The following is a 22,041-nucleotide window of genomic DNA, read 5'->3' as shown; positions in this document are numbered from 1 at the left end:
GACCATAAGAGAGGTTTCTGATTTCTAGAGAATGAGATCACTTGCATTCTATATTTCTATGCATTCAGGTTCTACTCTTTTAGCCATTGGCAATTCACATGCGCACTATGTGCAATTTACCTTAAATTCGGTATCAGAAGAACATAAGGATGCATTTGTAAAAACAGTGCATGCAACTTACCAGTAAATCAGAATAAATTGAATGATAATCATTGTCTAGTTTAAAATTGAAATATCAAATAAAGTACCAAAATCAATCTTCAATATATTGATTTGGCCATATAGTTCATTTAAAAGTAACGGTCGGAAGAACAAAATAAACAAATGTTGGAAGAAAGTGCTCCTATGCTATATATTGTTTACTTTAAAGTAGAGAGGAGCAACAATTCATCCTTGAGGGCCATTTCTTACTATAATAATACATAAACTTTACAATTTCATCATGTTTTTATCTCAACTGCAGTAATCTAATAGTTCTATATCCCCGGAAAAAGATTGTCATTGTGGCCGAAAGCATGGTGCAATCCCAATTCCTCTTGTTTTCAAGATCTTTTCAACCAAAATTGTCCATCTAATTTCGTCTTTCTTGCTTTGTTTTGCTATTCTCTGCTTAAAGTTCCTGAAATGAAAAGATTTGTTACAATTTATCTGAATGACCGAGCTGAAATAAATACAATCATAGTTAGAAAACACGTAATATTGTTACCTGCACAAAGGAACTCTACAGAAATCTGGATCAGCACACAGTCGAGAATGCAGCTCCAACAGTTGCCACATCCTCTTGCAATGAGCACAACCCCCAGGGACTCTCAACTTGCAACCAGCAAAATGACGAACAAGCAATTCAAGCCCTTTGCAGGAAGTATACCTACACGGCTGGTTTGCTTTGAAGTCTTTATCATGCGGGCCAATAGTTCGACAACCATCTCTACAAATGTGAACTAGAGCTTCCATTGCATCGTATAATTGCAAATAGACCTCTCTTTCATTCATTTTTCTGATCCTCTCCTTCTTACTCTGATCAATCAATTCATTCAAAAGTAGTTAGACAATGGCCTAATTATCTATTATTGTGTAAAATACAAAACAAAAACAAAAAATTAATAATTAAGGTGCAAAGACAGAGCCTTACATTTTCTTCTTCAATCATTGATTCCAGAATTTCCTTTTCTAGAACTGGGTGACTCTGCTTCATTGCTTTCCATCCTTCTGACTCCGAAACAGTTTTGAAGTTCTTTAGTATTTTACGGTGACAAATGAGACTGAGCCGCGGAGCATCACACAGTAATGCAAGTTGAAATACATCAACTAGATTATCCACGGTGAGTAAACCCAATTCTAGCTTCTGTTCACATTCACGCTTCAAGTGAGGGACTGCGTATACATGAGAAAGCACCAACAAATGTAGGACAAATTCCTTCATTTCTTCTTTCTCGTAACTGAAAAAAAGCAAAAAAAATCAGCACATTTATATGATGCAAAATGCATTACAGACACAGCAACTACAATGCATTCAACTACAGCGCATTCAGAAAAGTATAGTAGTAACTCTAAAACCTTGATCAGCTATGTTGATCTCCTCCCCCACCCCTCAAACAAAACTCAATTTTTTTTTCTTTCCATTTGTTTCAATTTCACAGTTCTACTACTTCGAAATTGATCTACTCGGTTTAGCTGGTGAGGAACTCTCCACTACCGATTGAAATTTCTTAAAGTTTTCCTATCGGCAATGAATGGATGTATTTGCATATAAAATCAAGCAGTGACATCTAATTTAAGCAAATATAATGCCAGAGAATATTATCAAGCCTACCCCTATAGTACAAGGAGACAAACATTCTTATGATTTTGAGGTTTATAAAGGGAACAAACATACCAGGAAGAGTACAAATATCGAATAAAAACTCGTACTGCATCATGTGGAACCCCAAAGATTGAGATCGATCGCCACCGATTGGAACGATTTGCTTGCTTCAGCATGCCTCTCAATACAGGAGAAGCCACCGCCTGATCATATAGTATAAAGTGAGTGATATTCACAACAGTTGAATTCAAGATTAACATAAAGATCATTCACATTAATGTTTAATGACAAAATATCAGTTTTTCATGATGAGAGCAGATCATACAACAACAGTATCATACTAAGCATGTCTAGTTATCTCTTGATTAATCAACTCTTAAGCAGTGACATCTGTGGCCTTAAAATAGATTAATTGCATAACTATATCTGCTGAGCCTATGAAAATTTTGAGCCTACTACTAATTCGTTCAAAGAAATACGAGCACAGTTTATTGAAAAAAACATTTTGACAATGAAATTTTGATGTACCTAGCCGGCAGCATCCGTGCCTATACAAAATCAAGTGGGATGAATGAACTTACAATAATGTTAGAATGAGCATAAACAATGCCACCGTTATCAGTATTAATGCAAACATCGGCTTTATACCCTTCATTGAAAAGACGCTCCCACAGATCTCTTGTTGCAGAAGAGACACAGCTGCTTCGCCCTCTCGGTGATAAATTATTCATCGCCGCATACTCGCAAGGATAACCGGTTGCTGCTGATCGAGGCGAAGGAGGTGGTATCGGAATGAATTTCTTAGCATTCCGAATGTTAGCCATCAGCTTATGCTTCACTGCTCTGCATAAACACATATAAATCATCAAGTCTTTTGTAATAGTTATATAAATAGATAAGGATAAAGATCCTTTTTTTTATTCTGCTGAAATTAAGGGAAAAAAACTGCCAACTACTGAATGAAAAGAATTAAAAATTATTATAATATCACAAGTTTCAAATATTTCCTTTTATTGTATGATTATGATAAGCCATTACACATAGATTTGGATAAGATTGGTAAATTTCCTTATATATTAATATGTTATTGTCATCAAATTATCATGATATACTTCAACTCTTTGGCTTTTTTTTTTCTTTCTTTTTTTAGGTACCATGCTATTGGTACATTACTTCCACCGCCTTTTACGGTGACAAATCGCAATCGGAGAACCTGTGGAGCACACAAGGTGGGTTGAGTTCTCCCCTTCCATTCCGATAAGCTATTCAGTTAAATGTCATATAATATGTGGATAATATCCTTTTATTATGTGATTAAGTTAAGCTATATTATGATCACCAAAAAGAATTAAAGATAAGCTATATTACAAGTAGGTTTGGATAAAATTTACCACTTTCCTCGTAAGTTACAATTGTAAATTTATTTCTACATGATATGAATGGAAAATACCTCTTCATCAAAATACATACCTTAAATTTATTAAAATAAAAAATACCTTGAATAAAATACTTAAGTTTGATACGGTGTTATCGTCAAATAATCATAATCATAACATTTTTACTCTTTCTCTCTTTGGTTCTATATTCATCCATACCGATAACAAAATTGAGTCTTCATTTTATAGAAGAATGTGGGATACTTATATTTGCTTTTTTATTTGAATGTGGGATCCTTATTTTAATTTCTAATGTTTGGTGCCTCTTATGTTTTATTGTTAGATAACATCACGTTGTACGTTAGAAAATGTGGCAAATCTACATGGACTCCACATGACTGCACATCTCCAGACCTAAATTGACAATTGTTTTGTTCAGTAAAAGTCGAAGAACTCTCTTTTCCTAAATCTTAAAGCCAAGGTAAATTCTATGCTTTACCATACAAAATTATAGCATGCAGCAATTTCATCCTGGAGACGTGGCATTGTTGTTGGGTACACATGGATTGTCACATTTTCAATGAACGCGTAGTCCATGTTGTCTAACAGGTAAACTTACCATAAGGACTATTTTGATTGACATGTTACAATTTCAAGGTCGAAATTGCTAGTTGGACAAAGTTAGGAATGAATTCAACTAATAGTGTTTAGGGACAAAATTGCCTATTTACTTAAAGTCTCAAACAAATGTACAATAGGAGTCGCATATACGAAACAGAAACTATTTGGGAGAAATATCATGTCAACAACTCAATCAACTACCCAGAAACTATTGATCACTAAGAAAAACAACGACAAAAACTTGAATGAATTTATATCATTGATTGCATGTTTGGATTGACACCGAGTTTGGCAGAATTACAATATGCCACTGTAATTGACAGAAGCTATACTTTAGAGCTTCAATAGAATCGTGATTGTGCCAGACGCACACGCCAAACTCACCGCTGATCCAAACATACAGTAAGGTAAATATCTAATATCATGCTCAAACATAAGTATGATCATTAATTCCATGTAAATCTCAACATGAAGTTTGATTTTGATTATCCATTGCATGATCACAATTCAAGAGACTCAATGAATTAAACTTGTAATTAATTAATTAATCAATGTTTTAAATAATCAGAATTTGCTATGAACCAAATCAAGAATCTACAAAAACCAAAACCAGATAATCAACGAATTAATCTTTCATCAACAACAATATATCTAATTTAATCAATTTATTTATATCAAAATCTCAAAACACATAAAAAAATCAAAATCAAATAACAAAAACCTTGCATTACGAGAAAGAAATCTTAATTGAAATGGAAATGATAAAGATGAACGTGAATACCTTAATTTAACCTTGAAAGAAATATTCCTTGAATTGAAAGTTTGGAAGAAATGAGAAAAGAAGAGAGGAATTCCGGGGGTATGTGAATTACTTCTTCTCTTTCTGTTTGAAGAGATTTCTACGGAAAGATATATAAATAAAAGAAAAAAAAATGTGTAGAGAGTTATCTATCTGTCAGTGTAGTTGTTTGATGGCTAAAAATATCATCAACAGAAATGTCCACATCTTTGCCACGCATGCATGCATACATACATACATACATTTTCATTTTGTAATATCTATCTTCATACTTCATAGATTTTGTCTGTTTTCTTATACTTTACTACAGCTAATTATTTACTATTATTTTCAGTTTTTGTTTTTATTTTTGCACTTAATGTGCAACTAAGTCTTAAATTGCCTATTATTATCCAACAAAGTCTTTGTTACGGGAGTTAGAATATCCTCATTACATATTATTTGAAGTTAAAATAGAATCAAACTGTCTTCCTAAAATAGAATCTCTCAACCTCAAAGATTTCATCAGTTCAACCTCAAAGATAAGTTTGAAACTTAATTTTAACTCTTTTTTTTTGTTTCCTTACATTATAACACTACTAAAAAAAATATATAGGTTGTAGATTTAGAGAGAGGTTGAAAATGCTTTCAATTTCATATCTTGAAAAAAGAAAAAACATTTTATCTTAAATATTTTTTATAAAAAAATTATATATTACACAAAAATTTGCAATTTGTAGATTATATGTAATTCAGTTTTAATTATCCAATTATGTTGGTAGTTCTCTTTGAACTTACATGAGATGTGTCTCCTCTAATCAAAATGTTTACTTAAAAATGTATGTTTTGGTTAGACATAATTATAATTTGATATCTAAATAATACACTTTAATATATATTTCGTATCATCATGAGTTTGTAAAAATTACAATGACTTCGACAAAGTTGGTGTAATATCAAATATACATATAATATAGTATTTGATAGGGTGAAGAACTCTAAGCAACCTAAATTATCCATTGAACATTAGTTTCATAACTAGCGCAAAGGGTTGAAACTTTTCAGGGTATTGGTTCTGTTTCACAAGACTGATTTTTTAGTTTATAGCATATAACTTACTAGAGAAATGATATTCTAACAACCATTTTGTGATAACCTATGTGACAACTTTATCTCTCATACTCACATTATCTTTTGACTTTATCTCTCTATTGCTTTGGTTTCCGTGTCACTATCTACTTTTCCTTTGAAATTTGGTGGTTGTCACAAAAGTTATTGATTTTTGGTTGTTAGAATATCATTGCTCCTTACGATAACATATTGCTTATAAGCTTGTATCACAAATAAGCATGTTTGATAATAGTTTTTTCTCACAAGCTTATAGTGTAATTCTAATTTACTAGCTTACTTCAAATAGCATTTAAACTTATAGTTTATCATTTTTCTATCAATTTTATCATTATTATCTTAATTAAAAAAATTAAATATTAATTAAACTATTTTTTTGTGTCGTTTTATTTTTATTAGATAACTCATCTGTTAATTTTACTAAATACTACAAATTTAATTTACTAATTTATCCGCTATAAACTCATCACTATTAGTTTGAGTAACACTTATCTGCTATTTTTTATCAATAAGAACCATTGTAACAAAGATGAAAGAATCATTTAAGATAGATTTTTTGTTTGGGCATTTTATTGGGAGAATAATATATGTGCACTAATCATATAAAAAAAAACTTAATATGGACGCCCAACTAGTATTATGTAGATGTAGATGTGCAAGTTAATAAATTAGTTAACAATAGTTGTACCGAATAAAAGAAGTTCACAAGAGTAATTTTCATTTTATAAAAGGAATTCAAAATGAAACAACGTACCAAAAAAAAAAAAAAGGAATTTAAAATGATTGGGAATTTGAAATGAAAATACATTAATCGAAGTGTAAATAGCTTCACCCTTAACATGAATAAACTTCAACTACATTGAACCCCACTGGAAGCATCTTGCAGCAAGACGAAGACAAACATATAGAGAGATTAATCTCACTCAAAATTGTGAATAAGGTGTGATAAATGGGGCCGGGAATAGACAAAAGATATTTATTTATTTTTTGTGGGAATAGGAAATTGATTGTTACATTGAAGAAGAGAAGTACGATTGATATTTCTCCAAGAGAGAAAAATACAGACCGTCTGCTTAAACTAGTTTTACACTTACGTTAACTAAAATGGATTTTTTGAAAGGAGCGAGATGACTGGTTCTCATTAAATAGTGATGCATAATCATCAAACTCTTTGTCTAATAGTCATCATCGGTCCTCGTGAGCTTACCTCAGTTGTTAAGACAATGCATAATCCTTATTATCTAATCCTAAACTACAATGCACACAACTATTGCAAAACCCTAATCCTTGGTTTAGAGCGGGAAAATTGTGCATTAACCACATTTTATGGCATTTTTGAATTTCAAATCCAATACCCTTTAGGAATGTGTGCTTAGGTGCCTAATTAAATGCAGATTTTGAAATTCAAATATTCCACCTATTGGAATTGTGCTCGCTTCTTTCCAAGGCATGCAGTTACCCAATGCAAAGGCATCTGAACCAAACAAACATATTTCCTTGCCTTTTCCTCTCTCTCTCCCTCGCTCTCCCCTCTCACGCCCATTTCTCTGTAATCAGAGAAAGTCATCAATTTTCAGTCCCTCTTCTCTTCTCTCTCACTCCAATTTCTTCTCTAAAAATCCAAAAGCCTCTTCTCTTCTCCCACGTTATTTTTTTTCTTCATTTTTCGACATTCTTCTTCAATTCTCCCTCTCTCTTTCTCTCTCATTGTTTTTAGCGTAGCTCTCCGTGTCTTAGGTTTGGGTGTTCTCTTCTTCAAGTTTTATTGAAAAAGAATGCTTCTATGCAACAACATTTTCAAGACCTTCGATCTCTCGGTATGCGTTTTCAGCATGTATACGTTTTGATTGATTTTGATTTTGCGATTAGGGTTTTGGTATCACCGGTGTTGTTTTGATTGATTTTTCTGATTTGATAGGAAAGGAGCTTGAAGAAGCTGGAGTTCTCAGTGAATCGGCACAGTTGCGGAAGGTTTTTCTCTTCATCAACGATCTTCTCTCTCATTCTCTCTCATTCGCTGCTCTTCTCCTCTCTCATTGATTTTTTGTATTAAACTACCTATACATGTTGTGATAAGTTGCATAAGTATAATTTTGTGTGTTTGTCATCTTCTACAGGTTTCAAAACTGGAAGCAATTGATAAGTGCTAAAAAGTGTTAATTTCGTGTTATATTTTAAGCACTTTTTGTTACTTGTTCTGCAAGTAATTGACGGAAAAGCCGAGAAATAAGTGTTAAATGCCTTATTACGCTTTATATATCTTACTCTATCCTTTTGTGCAGGAATTATCCTCAAGACACTGATCAAAGACCAAAAATCATGAAAAAGTGCAAATTAGCAAAAGCTGGTTTTGAAGAATTCGCTATTAGCGTATTCCACGCTATTAGCGAAATTGGGCCAGAGAGGTACGCCATTAGCGTACCTGGAGCGAAGCAGAATCTGGGTTTGAAGAAATACGCTATTAGCGTAAATTACGCTATTAGCGTAAAAGCTCCAGAAGACTACGCTATTAGCGTACCAAGGGTGAAGAACAGGGTCAAGGACCAACGTGGCACACTGCAATTGGCCAGAACTTAGGCCGACCAACCACGCTAATAGCGTATATTTCGCTATTAGCGTAGGTGTAAAAAACTCATCCCTTTAAAATAGAAGTTTAGCCTCACTCAAGTGGCCCACTTGCTATTTATGTAAGATATTTATGTAAGATATTTATGTAAGATATTATTAGATATTATGTTAGATATTATTTTTAGATATTTTGGGGCTTGCTTTATTATATATATTAGTAGTTCATTAGGGGAAATAATTAGATAGTCTTAGAACTTAGTTAGTTTTTCATAGCTTTTCTCTTAGTTTTCATTGTAATATCTTAGAGAGAAAATAGGGTAGATCATATGAAGTGAGAGTGATTTTGGAAGTTGGATCCTTATTCCTTTGTTGAGACATCACAAGTGTAATGGTTCCTTCCTTTTCAATCCATCCTTGCAAGGCTTCCATGATGATGTGTAGCTAAACACTCTTTGTTGGGATGAGAGGTACTTGATTCTTGCTAACATGTAATCTTTTGATCTTGCAAAATATGATTCTAGCAATTTATATTCAATATTGTTGTTATTCTTGTGTTAATGCTTTCAATGAGATTCAAGATGATTTGGACACAAACTCTTGAATCTAGAGCTAGAATAGCAATATATCTTAGGTTAACTTACTTGACATCTTTGTTAATCTTGTGATAATCACCATAATCAAGAGTTAAATGCTTTCGGATATTTAATCAGGCTGGACACGGTCGATTAGGTTATTCGATCGACTTTGTTATCGTTTAAGGGATTTGGACACGAATGTTTAAACGATACCTTAGAGTTAATTATATCACTTTGGACACGAAGGATAGTTTAGAATTGATTGTGATAATGTTGTTTACAAAGCTAGAATTCGTATGGATCATTAGTTTACGTGTGACGCTTGGTTAAGGAACGCTACTCCTAACAAGTTTCAATCCTTATTAATCTCATCTTTTACTTTTTGCATTTAGTTAACATAGTTGTAAATTCAAACAAACAATCACCCTTTTTACTTAGAATGATATTTGATGTTGAAATATCCGTGATGTCGCACTAATCCCTGTGGAGACGATACAAATACTTATCTTGTTTTTGATGCAAAACTACTTCATCAAAATGGCGCCGTTGCCGGGGATTGGTGTTTAGATATCATAGATAGAACGATTGATTTATTGTTTTAAGTATTCGTACATATTCCGTAAATATTTTTCTTTACTTAATAGTTGTTACCACTAACCCCTCTTTGATAAACAAAGAAAAGTTTCTTGTTAGTTGTTTCCATTTCAGATCATCACCTAGACAAAATCATGGCTGATCATGGTTATAACAACTTCTACACTCCACCCGAGTATGAACCATATCAACAGCATCAGCAATATCCTTTTGAAGATGAACGAATGACCAATGTGGAAAATACTTTGAATATCTTCATGCAACAATCCATGATAAACATGCAAAATACCAACCAAAGATTGAGGAATTTATCAATTCGGTTGGAGATGATTCAAGCTAAAATCATGGATAATCAAGTCAACATTCAATCCACTCATGACGGAGAGATTGTTGGAGAAGGTGTTGTTGAACTTGAGGAAGATGCAATAGTAGAGGAATGTGGTCCACCACATGAAATTGAACTTCCTCAAGAAAAGTCATTTACTGAAGAGGACAAAACTGTTGATAGCGGAGAAGTGATAGAGGTGGTAGAGAGAAAGGAACGGTTACTTAGCAAGGAAGAAACATTTGAACAAAAGGGGAAGAAAGTGAGCAAGGCTGAAATTGACCGGGTCATTGATGAAATTTTCGCCTTGTTCAAATCAAAGTTAAGGAGGACATGGACTCCACATCATCTGTATCTTAAGTTCATGGAATTCCTCTCGAAAAGAAGGAATACAAAGGATGATGTATTGTCCGTCTCATTTTGGCCACCCTAACGAAAAAGGCGTCGAGCTAACGACGTTAAACAAGCGCTTGTTGGGAGGCAACCCAACTTGGTAAGTTCTCTTACTGTTAAAATAATGTGTTAGCACTTTTGGTTAATTTAGTACTTCATATTATTGTGGAAGTCTTTTGTATCACTCTTGCTTAATTTCAAATCTCAGATGATTGGTAATGATTCATAGTTGTGATCAAAAGCGCAAAGCCAAGGTACAAGTTTCCAGTTTTTCTAGGTTTTTACTCGAATATGGAACGGGTACTTTGTGTAAATTTCATGTCATTTAGTTCTTCGCAATAATGTGTTTGTTTGTGAACCACTTAGTTCTAGCCTAAAAGTGAGGAAACCTCAAGTGTTTGTACATATGCAAGGAGACCGGATTCATTGTTTAACTCGATTGTGTTATTTTAAATCCAATAATTGTTTTGAATTGTGTGAAGGCATGGAAGTGATCAAGGCACATTTTTTGTTAATGAGTGAAACATACTTGACCACAAATAGCCTACTTTGTGAGAAGAGCGAGTATTTGCTAACCCACTTGAGCCAAATGAATCGGAGTCCTCAATTACGAACTGTCAATTCATAAGCTCAATGCTTGATGAATTTGCCTTTAAAACTTTTCAATATCCAGTTCATTTTTGACACACTTTAAGACTCTGATATGTTTTTAATTATTGAACCCTAAACCTTCAATGTTTATTTGTCTCTTTTGCCTTAGAGTAAGGGAACATTCAAATAGGGTGTATTTTGATTCAAGTTGGGGAGAGAAGGTAGATGTAAATCTTTTGTCAAGTATAATGGTGTAATTTTATCTTTGATCAAGACAACATGTTGTTGTAAATATAAAAAGAAAAGAAAAACAATGTGTACATGAAAAGAAAAAGAAAAGGAGAAAAAGAAAGAAAAATCCAAAAAGAAAATAAGTTGTCAAGATCAAAGTTTGTCATGTTTAAGCACCAAGGGTTTGTGATGATTGGTAGGAAAGATTGTGGATTTTAATGGTTGATACAAGAAATGTTTCTCTTTGATAGGCTTTTTGATTTCAATCGCCCCACATATGACATTTCTTTTGTAGCCAAGCCAAGTTATAACCCTCAAAGACCTTTTGATCCATGTTTTCATGCCTTTCGAAATGATATTTGGATGGACACATAACTTGATTGCCGGATGTGTGTTCATAACCCTCATTTTTATGTTTTCAATTGTTTATCTACTTTCAAAGAAGTGTGTTAGGTGTGGTTCGTGAATAATTATATTATTGTCTTGAAATATTTGACATGAACTTTGTACTTAGGACTCATCTCATGTTGGTAGTAGAATTTTAGATTAGTTGGAAACTTAGACTTGCCCGCGCATTCACTTTTAAATCATTCGTCTGAGAAAGTTTTCAAAACCTTTTGTACTTGTGTCTTGTCATTTACTTGTTTGATCTTTTGTTTGAGGACAAACAAAGAGTTAAGTTGGGGAGAGTTTGATAAGTGCTAAAAAGTGTTAATTTCGTGTTATATTTTAAGCACTTTTTGTTACTTGTTCTGCAAGTAATTGACGGAAAAGCCGAGAAATAAGTGTTAAATGCCTTATTACGCTTTATATATCTTACTCTATCCTTTTGTGCAGGAATTATCCTCAAGACACTGATCAAAGACCAAAAATCATGAAAAAGTGCAAATTAGCAAAAGCTGGTTTTGAAGAATTCGCTATTAGCGTATTCCACGCTATTAGCGAAATTGGGCCAGAGAGGTACGCCATTAGCGTACCTGGAGCGAAGCAGAATCTGGGTTTGAAGAAATACGCTATTAGCGTAAATTACGCTATTAGCGTAAAAGCTCCAGAAGACTACGCTATTAGCGTACCAAGGGTGAAGAACAGGGTCAAGGACCAACGTGGCACACTGCAATTGGCCAGAACTTAGGCCGACCAACCACGCTAATAGCGTATATTTCGCTATTAGCGTAGGTGTAAAAAACTCATCCCTTTAAAATAGAAGTTTAGCCTCACTCAAGTGGCCCACTTGCTATTTATGTAAGATATTTATGTAAGATATTTATGTAAGATATTATTAGATATTATGTTAGATATTATTTTTAGATATTTTGGGGCTTGCTTTATTATATATATTAGTAGTTCATTAGGGGAAATAATTAGATAGTCTTAGAACTTAGTTAGTTTTTCATAGCTTTTCTCTTAGTTTTCATTGTAATATCTTAGAGAGAAAATAGGGTAGATCATATGAAGTGAGAGTGATTTTGGAAGTTGGATCCTTATTCCTTTGTTGAGACATCACAAGTGTAATGGTTCCTTCCTTTTCAATCCATCCTTGCAAGGCTTCCATGATGATGTGTAGCTAAACACTCTTTGTTGGGATGAGAGGTACTTGATTCTTGCTAACATGTAATCTTTTGATCTTGCAAAATATGATTCTAGCAATTTATATTCAATATTGTTGTTATTCTTGTGTTAATGCTTTCAATGAGATTCAAGATGATTTGGACACAAACTCTTGAATCTAGAGCTAGAATAGCAATATATCTTAGGTTAACTTACTTGACATCTTTGTTAATCTTGTGATAATCACCATAATCAAGAGTTAAATGCTTTCGGATATTTAATCAGGCTGGACACGGTCGATTAGGTTATTCGATCGACTTTGTTATCGTTTAAGGGATTTGGACACGAATGTTTAAACGATACCTTAGAGTTAATTATATCACTTTGGACACGAAGGATAGTTTAGAATTGATTGTGATAATGTTGTTTACAAAGCTAGAATTCGTATGGATCATTAGTTTACGTGTGACGCTTGGTTAAGGAACGCTACTCCTAACAAGTTTCAATCCTTATTAATCTCATCTTTTACTTTTTGCATTTAGTTAACATAGTTGTAAATTCAAACAAACAATCACCCTTTTTACTTAGAATGATATTTGATGTTGAAATATCCGTGATGTCGCACTAATCCCTGTGGAGACGATACAAATACTTATCTTGTTTTTGATGCAAAACTACTTCATCAGCAATACAAAGTGATTATGGTAGAACCTTGAAAGAAGAATTACTGGTATGGAAATTTGATAACACTTTCTGGTATGAGTTAAAGTGGCTAGGTTTAAGATTAAGAATGAGATAAACGAATTTATGACTATTATTATTGAAATGTATGTTTTAACAAGAAACTAAGACTGAATTTCATATATCACTTAAAGGAAGAATGAAGTCAGTGGAAAATAAATTGGATATATGAAAATTCTTTTTGTGCCATTTTTAAAAAAAAATCATTTAGAACTTCATTTAAGTATTTCGAATAGTAGGAATTGCTCAAACAAGATGATAAAAAAGGTACTCTTAAAATTATGTGTTCAATTTTTAGTTGCTTTCCCTTTTACATGTTTGATGTATTGCCTCATTGGATTTCACTTTCACCACCCATGTTCTTATGCATATGTTTTTCTTAATTAAATCTTGAAGTCCTCTTATGTCAGGTAATAATTTTTCTTACTCCGTGGTTCTATCAAATTGGATTCAAAATCTGAGCTTTCCTTTGGCAAGAAATGGAGCTATTTGAGAAAAATCAAAATGGAGGATCCTTTTAGGTACTCCTAGCTAGAGATGAAGCTTTAGATTGTCAGTGGATATCGTCGGCGTGTGACTTCACACTCTCATCGCAACCTTAACCCGTGAGACCATGGTTAATTAAGGAGGAGAATCCTTTAAGGTACTCCTTATCTTTCTATTGCATTCATAAGGAACTACAAATTAGTGAACTCAACATGTATGGATGTTTAGAATAAGTTCTTTGTCTCCATTAAATTTGTTTAAATTGTAACTTTTCACGTTCAAATTCTAGGATAGAGCAAGATGTGTTTAAACTGATGCCTATTTAATGTACATAATAGACATATATTTGCATCTTAATTATTGAAAACTAAATTGTGATATTTGGCCTTTCTGTTGTGGTGGAAGTTACTATATGAGTGTATATTTATGTATCATATATTAGCTCCTTAGGTGCTAATAAAAGTTATTGATTAAAGTGTTTGATATCATTTTTGTAGTTTCATTAGCTTAGGCGTGAAGTATTTTATACTTTGACATTGGATTCTAAGGTCAAACTGATATTTGATCGAAGGCCTGTTGGCTAATGATTGAAATGCATGCTCAAAGACAACCGGTGAGTATAAAGTGTATTTTCAGAAGATGATCCTCTACTTTCTTATTGGTTTTATCATCAATTTGTGCATCACCATCATATTTAAGTAGAACTTCAAATTTTCTGATAACTTTTTATTAACTATAGTATAGCAGCTTAAACTGAATTTGTTTTTTACAATGAGATTTTCTTATGCGGTGAACAGTGAATTTATTGCATATGGACATCAGAAAAATCTTAGTTTTATTTTGATACATTCAAGACTCAAGCTGTTGTTTTCGACCAAGTATATGTGCAAAGATAAAACTTGATATGTCTTTCTGAAGTGTGAATTTTTATTCCAGGAACCTCAATGACACATCTCAGCCATGGCTTATAATAATAACACCCAAACTCTACTTGCATAGCTTGACTGGTATAGCCATGACATTCCTTTATAAATGTATCGAAACTTGGGTTTAGCTTATATTTTCTTGACAGATTGACTGAATATTTACTTTTGTTCTTTCTATAGATCCTTTAGATCTGGAACCCGTTATCGAATTGCATAAGATTGTCAATGATATGCGAGTTAAATATAGGACATATTACATGGAGTTTGATGCTCATTATGTAAGTATGCATTCATATTTTTCTTCCTTCGAGTACGAATATAGTAATATAAGTGAATCTGTTTAATGCTTTCGTTTTATTTCAAGGATGTAAAAAGGGTCAATAGTATGATGTTTTTGACAAAAGGATGACATGCTCTTCGTGATTTCTATAACATAGATCTCGGTGCTTGGGTGACCATAGTGTTCAATAGTTTTGGTAAATTTGGCATCAATATCAAAGATATGTTTGGTCAGTTTATAACTTATCCAAAGTTTGTTCTTGCTATGAAATTTTTCATTGAAAAACTGCCACTCATGTCTATTTGTATCCTATTATTCCTACTCCATTTCACCATGATTTTACTAATTTCCAATTTTACAATGAGAAGAAACCACATATGTTGTTATCTTTGGATTTCTGGTGAGTTAATTTATAAACAAATATATATAAATATTTTGGTGCATACGATTCATATACTCACTTTCTAATTTATTTTTTAAGATGTTGGCTTACGAGGGATTTTGTTGATCAATCTTGGACAAGGAAACTACCGCAGTAGTCTTGGTAGATGATTGTTGCAACAGGTGTGGGATTGCATAGTTATTTATGGATCAAGACCATATAACCAGTGGAAGTAGATGATTGAGGCGCCAAAATTCTATAGAAGGTTCTCCTAGCAAGATCAGTGCTCCCGTTGTTGGGGAAAATGAGACTTTATTTTATTGTGAGGCGTTACTAGAATTAAAGAAATGTATTTTTGAGTTGACTATGTTGTGAATTTTGGTTTAGATAACTTTATTTCCAGTATCGGGACTATCTATTTTGTTACTAGACTTAAGGAAAAGTATAGTTTTGATTCGACAATGTTGTCAATTTTGGTTTAGCTATTTATATTTCGAGTATCCGAACTATCTATTTTGTTACTAGACTTAAGGAAAAGTATAGTTTTGAGTCGACTATGTTGTCAATTTCGGTTTAGAAGTTTCTATTTCGAGTATCGGACCATCTATTTCATTAAAGTATTCTCCCAATGTGTGTAGTGATCAATATGTTTGAACTCAATGAAAAATGTTGATTTCTTTTTATTCTATTCATTACTCAAGTGTTTTTAAATATATATTAACATTCATATATTCGATAACGTATCAATTTGTTTGAGAACAACCAATATGCATGTTAACACTATTAGAAAAAGAAAACTATATGTATGCTAAGAAACATAGTAAATCTGTCATATGTTTGATCAAATTCAATTGTAAAAGATACTGATATATAAGTGATTGGATCGATGGTCAATATTTTTTTAATTTTTTTATAAAATTGGATGGTTATAACTCTATCAAATATGTGATCAAAGGTCTATCTGCACATGTCAGTCCTATTTAGTGATTTTCTACGGTTGAGTTTCGAAGCGTACAATAACATCTTTCTGTCATGGAAGATGCAGCTACATCAGAATAAATGAATTTTATATTTTAGTTTTATCTATTTTATACTTTAGTTTTATAAATAAATTGACCATGGTGAATAGGCCGGATGATGTTCACACACCAGAATTTCTTAACACCGTTACTGCATCTGGACTACCTAATCACAAAATCAAGTTAAAAGTTGGAGTCCCTCTGATGTTATTGAAAAATTAGACCAATCAGCAGGCCTATGCAATGAAACAACATTGATAATTACAAAAATGGGTAGATATGTTCTTGAATGAAAGGTGATAATAGGTAGTAACTGAAGTAGATAAAATAGTCACAAGAAAGGGGGGGTTTGAATTGTGACCCTTTAAAAATTATCCTGAAACTTAAAAGTTATTCTCAAGTAGTTTACTTGGAGTGGTTAAGTTAACTTTCTGAACTCAGAACGTTCTGAAGTTCATACACAGAAACTGATTAATAAAGTAAATGTGTTGGTGTGTGTTGTGTATACTGAAATTAAAGAGTATAAGGAAGAAAGAAAGAACACACAGAGATTTATAGAGGTTCACCCAATGTGGGCTAGTCCTCTCCTCACAATCTTGTGAGAGTTTCCACTATGATGCTTGAGATAACCTCTCAAGTCCTGCACCTTACAATCTTTGTTCACCTGAACAATTACAATCCTGTATTCTCTAAGCCTCAGCAGGCTTGCACCTTCTTGCTAAGTTACCCACTTAGACTTTTACAACCTTTGCTCAAACTAACACTTTAGTACCCCTAAAGCTAGATGAGACTTAGTTACAATTTGTATGGAAGTTGAATGTTTGTGAATCAAACAGAGGAGGAAGAAGAGAAAGGAGTTATCTTAGAGATAACAAGGAGTATTGATTTGCACTAAGTAATGAAAGCCTTAGAGATTGATCAATTTCAGTTTGCAAGAGCTTCAAACAAAATCAAGTTGTTTTCTTGTATGCTTTGCAATGGTGCAAGTAATGCTGAGCCTTTGAACTGTATTTATAGAGTCCTTGGGCTCATATGGCCGTTGTGGGGTGTCCAATGATGTTATGCCATGTGTCCTGGGTCCCACAAGCCTTTACTTGAAATTCTGGGCAAACATTCTGATCTCTGATGAACTTCAGAATGTTGATGCGTTCATGATGATCTTCATCTGGGTTCATCATGTTCTTCATCTGGGTTCATCATATATGAATGAACATATGAAGTTATGGGCGTGTCATATGCTTTTCATATGAATTTCTGGGCAATAACCAAAGTATGGACTTTTCTTCATACTTCAGAAAGTTCAGTTGCCAGATCTGCCTTGGAACTTGGTGCAGGAGGATATAGTGGGATTCTGCATCTTCATACACAGGCTTTGAGAGATTGTGTGGTCCTTGTTCTGTACCAACTCTCATACGTGTCTATCTCTGATTGAGCAAGACAGATTTGCTTTGCTTTTGCTTTTGCTTTTCACCTACTGTACTGTTCATAAAGTAAGCCTGTGCTGAGCTGAACATTCTGACCATCAGAATGTTCCATTTGTTTCACTTAGGATGATTTGTAAGACTACCATTTGATGTAACCAAATCCTAATAGTGAGACACCATGAAGAGCAGTGATATTAACATCTAGGATGATATTCTCTTGTGGAATATTCCTAGGACTTTAATGTTCATAGTCTTAAATGAACATAAAGTATCCTTTTTGACATAATCCTTGTATATGCCTTTATTGCTTGATTGATCCATGCAAAAGTACTTCTCTTGACATTTATTTATGTCACATGTGCCTTGCATGACTTTGATCCATGTTCTTGAGATTCTGGGCTTGTATAGAAGCAACCTTCTGATCTCTTGTGCGAACATTCTGATCTCTGAGCAACATTCTGATCTAACCTTCTGATCTCAGTGTTAGATCTTGAATTTTAATGTCCTTTGATTTCTTGATTCTTGGTATGATTTAAACCTTGTTCCTGTCTTAGTAAAACACTCAAGAGCACAAGTTAAATACCAAGGAAATAATCAAAGTCCATTAATTCTTTAATCATATTGGTTTATTATCTTTAAAATTAATTCAGGGATTTTGCCTCAACAATCTCCCCCTTTTTGAAGATGATAAACCTATGATTTAGGATTAAGGATTTTGATTATATGAAGAATAACAGAGCTTAAACATTTATTTTAATGCTCCCCCTCATTTTTATAATCCATTATGCAGAGTTTTTAAGAACTTTAAAAAGCTCCACCTTAATTTCATAATACATTGCATAAAATAAAAATTATGCAGATTTGAACCAAACTCAATATCATTCATTAATGTAAAGCATGAAGTACAATTACATGAATATATGGTTCAAAAACAAAAAGAAATTCAAAGCATGTGATCAAGCAAAAAGTGAAGTTTCTAACTCCAATAACTAGTGATCACTAGACCTACTTAGGGCCTAAAACTAAGAAAAACTTAAGACTTAAATCCTAAAGCTTCTCCCCCTTTAGTCATCTGCAAAAAGGATAGGGAGGACAACAAAGAAAGATTCAGGGAGTAGAATCCCCAGAATCAGAGGATGGTTCTTCATCAAAGATGGATTGATCAGCAAAGATTGGACCAGGGATAGCCAATCCAGGAGCATGGATATTGGTAGTCCAATCAGCCAAAGCACAGACAATTTTGTGTGTCTTGGTGGAGATCCTGAGTGCCCTAGAGGCCAGCTTCTCAGCCCTTGAAGGCTTGGCAGGTGCAGTAGGTGGAGCAGCATCAGAAGCTTCAGCTTTCTCTCTGTTGGCAGTCACAAAGGTGTTGAGGGAGTCAAACAGAGCAGCCATGTTAGGTAGCTTGCTAGTGGTGGTGGTTTTCATTGGTGGTGGAGGTGGAGTGTATGAAGGAATGGTGTCTGGAGTAGGGAGATTAGAAACCAAAAAGTTGCTTGCACCAGCAACAGATCCCATTGTGGAGGATGAGAGGTTAACATTTTGACCAGTTTGAGCCATGAGTTGTACCTCAGCAGAGGGCAAAGATCCTGAGGCCATATGCACTGGATCTGCTGACAGCTGGCTACCTTGAGCAAGAAGAGGCTCATTTGATGCATTCAAACCAGCAGAAACTTGAACATTCTGATTGACTGGAATCTCTTCAGCAGGAATTTCAACATTCTGAGTTTCAGAGACTTCAACATTCTGAACTGCAGCTGGTTCCTGCACATGTTGAGTGGTTTCCTGACCATCTTGGAACACTTCATTGTTGAAATCAGTGTTGACATCTTCAATATTGAGATCAAATCCAGTTGAGAACTCCATGTGTTCCACTTGAGCATCTTCCTCAATGGACATGTTTGATGCTAAGATCTCAGCCACTTCCTGAGTATCTTTATCAGCAGTCTCAGCAATTTTCTCAATATTTTCTTCAACTCTTTGATTTGGATCAACAGAGTTTTCCTTATCATCCATCTGAGAAATACCTTCAGTAGCTTGCTTAACATTCTCAGCTTCCCTTTGAAGAGATGCATTATCATCCTTCTGAGCATCATCTTCAGTCATTGATTCACCAATCAATGCCTTGAACTGAGAGCTTCCTTCTTGAACAATCTCCTTTGCAAGTTGAGAAACTTGAGAAAACAACTCCATAGCTGGTGGAGAGGGAGGTCTGGCTTCTGTATTCTTAGGAGATTCATCTCTAATCTCTTCTACCTTTCTTTTCTTCCTGGTTTTCTGAACCTTCTGAGCAGTGGATCTCTTAGCAGATCCAGAAGTTCCAGAGGTTGTGAAAGATGGCATGTTTGAGGTGGTGATGCGAAGTTGACCTAAAGTCTTGAATGTGAACTTCATAAAGTCAAGCTTGCGTGGTTCTCCCTCAAGTGGCACTTTTGCCTTCTGAAATATAGGGGTTAGGTGCATTCCATAGTGTAACCCAGCAACTGTTTGTTTGTAGGCTAAACAAGAATCAATCATATGTTGAATGATGATGAAACAGAGGTTCAGCTTGGTTTTGTTCATGAGGTGATAGATGATGCATAAGTCCATATCAGATACAACATCAAATGATCCACCCTTGGGTACTATAGTATGTCTAACCATGTTGTGAAGGATTTTTGGGATATCCTCTAGATTTGTGGAGTTAAAGGTGTGATTTTCTTTGGTATATTTGACTATGAGTTGATTACGGTTAACCCTAACATCATTATACCATGAGCAAGAAAACAGTTTGTTACCTTCATTAGGAATTTTCAAGGCTTCAGAGAGGAAATCTTGAGTGATAGTGATCTGAACTCCTTTTACAGAAGAGATGAGAAAGTTCTCATTTTCCCTTTTCTTTTGCTTCACAACCAGGTTGGTGTAGAACTCTCTGACCAAACCTTCATATGTGTGCTCTTGTAGAGACACAAAGTTAGTCCAGCCTTGTGGATCAGTGAACTTCTTCAGGTTCCATCCTTTTGTCTCCAAGCTTTCAAAGTCAAAGAACTTTGTTCTGCTTATTGGTCTGAGAGCAATCTTCTCTGCTTTCTGAGCCTTTAGAACAGCAGCAACCCTGGCAATGTCTTTTCCTTTGCCATGTTTCTTAGAAGAGATATTCTCTTCTTCTTCAGGAGCCTTTTCTTCAGACTCTTCCTCATCATTCTCATCTTCATCTTTCTGAGATGATGAATTTCCTTTTGATGGAGAGGGAGTGGCAACTTTCTTACCTTTCTTTGAGTGTACTCTCATGGATTTCACTATTTCAGAGAGAGTTTGTTCAGAGTCTTCTTCCACTTTTTCTTCCTCTTCATCTTCAGGGATTTCCATTTCTTCTTCTGAATCCTCTTCAGTATCTTCTTCTCTTTCATCATCACTTGAATCTGTCTTATTCTCTTCGTCAGAGACAAGATTCACATGTGAGACCTTAGGTTCCTTTGCTGAATGTTTCATCCTAGATGATCTTCTAGTAGGGATAGGTCTGGGTTTGGTGATAGGTTTCTTAGAGGCTTTTGATTTTGAGGATTTGGGTGGATCAAAAGCAGGATAGACCACATCTGGAAGAACAGTGTGAACAGGGGTTTCACTTAGTGGTTGTTGATCAGAGGATTGACCAGCAGCAGCGTTTAGTGGTGGAGATTGAGAATGTTCCTCTTGAGGAATTTCTTCATCAGAGAATTTTTGAGTAGTTTTGGTTCTTGCCATGTTCCTCGTAAGTGAGAGAAACAGAGGGTTTAAAAGTTTTGAGAGTGAGAAGAAAGAAGTTTTGGATTGAGATAGTTGTGAAATAATCAGAGGTGGTTACTGATTATATAGACCAAACGTGCAGAAGGGAAAGAAAGAGAGAAAGGAAATGATGGCAGTTTTGCATTGGAAAAGATGAAACTGCAGAAAAGTAACGGTCAGAGGAGAGAGAGAAAAAAGTAGCCGTTTGTGGGAAATGGAAGGGATTGGTTGATTTGATAGTTCAGGTTTTACATGATGGTTAAACCTTAAACTCATCTTCTTATAACCAAACATTAAATGCTTGAGATTATAGAAGGATTTTTGGAGAAAGTCAACACAAAATCTCACGCATGAGATAGTTGACCCAGAAATCAAGTTTTGAATATAACTGAGTTTTATGGACATCCTGAAAGGATGAAACTCAGATGAACAAACTTGTGAATGTTGATTGAATGAATGTTAGGATGAACATTCTGATCATATGAACATTCTGACCTGATGAACATT

General features: G+C 34.2%; 3 protein-coding genes and 1 long non-coding RNA gene across 7 annotated transcripts; 2 read left to right on the top strand and 2 right to left on the bottom strand.

Annotated features, from left to right (window-relative positions):
• Positions 1-235: 235 nt before the first annotated feature.
• Positions 236-4,690, bottom strand: BT4 (BTB and TAZ domain protein 4). 4 transcript variants are annotated; one of them, XM_085713097.1, is made up of 6 exons: positions 4,583-4,690; positions 2,386-2,647; positions 1,877-2,007; positions 1,133-1,439; positions 707-1,017; positions 236-619 (listed from the first exon to the last, which is right to left on the bottom strand). In XM_085713097.1, exons 2-6 carry the CDS (start codon positions 2,626-2,628, stop codon positions 499-501), a joined length of 1,113 nt encoding a protein of 370 aa, XP_085569223.1. In that variant the 5' UTR covers positions 2,629-2,647; positions 4,583-4,690; the 3' UTR covers positions 236-498. The 4 variants fall into 4 exon arrangements, with proteins under 4 accessions (XP_085569223.1, XP_085569225.1, XP_085569224.1 ...); XM_085713099.1 differs by having other exon boundaries at positions 2,386-2,642; XM_085713098.1 differs by having other exon boundaries at positions 4,594-4,690.
• Positions 4,691-10,046: 5,356 nt separating this feature from the next.
• Positions 10,047-12,312, top strand: LOC146919664 (uncharacterized). The gene is made up of 2 exons (XM_085713092.1): positions 10,047-10,262; positions 11,822-12,312. The coding sequence occupies exons 1-2, from the start codon at positions 10,168-10,170 to the stop codon at positions 12,114-12,116; spliced, it is 390 nt and encodes a 129-aa protein (XP_085569218.1). The 5' UTR covers positions 10,047-10,167; the 3' UTR covers positions 12,117-12,312.
• Positions 12,313-13,710: 1,398 nt separating this feature from the next.
• Positions 13,711-15,901, top strand: LOC146919663 (uncharacterized). Its single transcript, XR_015011576.1, has 3 exons — positions 13,711-14,766; positions 14,866-14,963; positions 15,447-15,901. It is a non-coding gene; the product is annotated as an uncharacterized LOC146919663 (long non-coding RNA).
• A 2,996-nt stretch (positions 15,902-18,897) lies between these two features.
• On the bottom strand, positions 18,898-21,513 carry LOC146919662 (uncharacterized). The gene has a single exon (XM_085711059.1). The coding sequence runs from the start codon at positions 21,511-21,513 to the stop codon at positions 18,898-18,900; it is 2,616 nt and encodes an 871-aa protein (XP_085567185.1).
• Positions 21,514-22,041: the final 528 nt, after the last annotated feature.

The sequence above is a fragment of the Medicago sativa genome, chromosome 5 (genome assembly GCF_051527215.1).
Source record: "Medicago sativa cultivar Bolivia chromosome 5, Bolivia_mono, whole genome shotgun sequence".
Lineage (NCBI taxonomy): Eukaryota > Viridiplantae > Streptophyta > Magnoliopsida > Fabales > Fabaceae > Medicago > Medicago sativa.
This window is presented reverse-complemented; position numbering and strand designations above follow the sequence as displayed.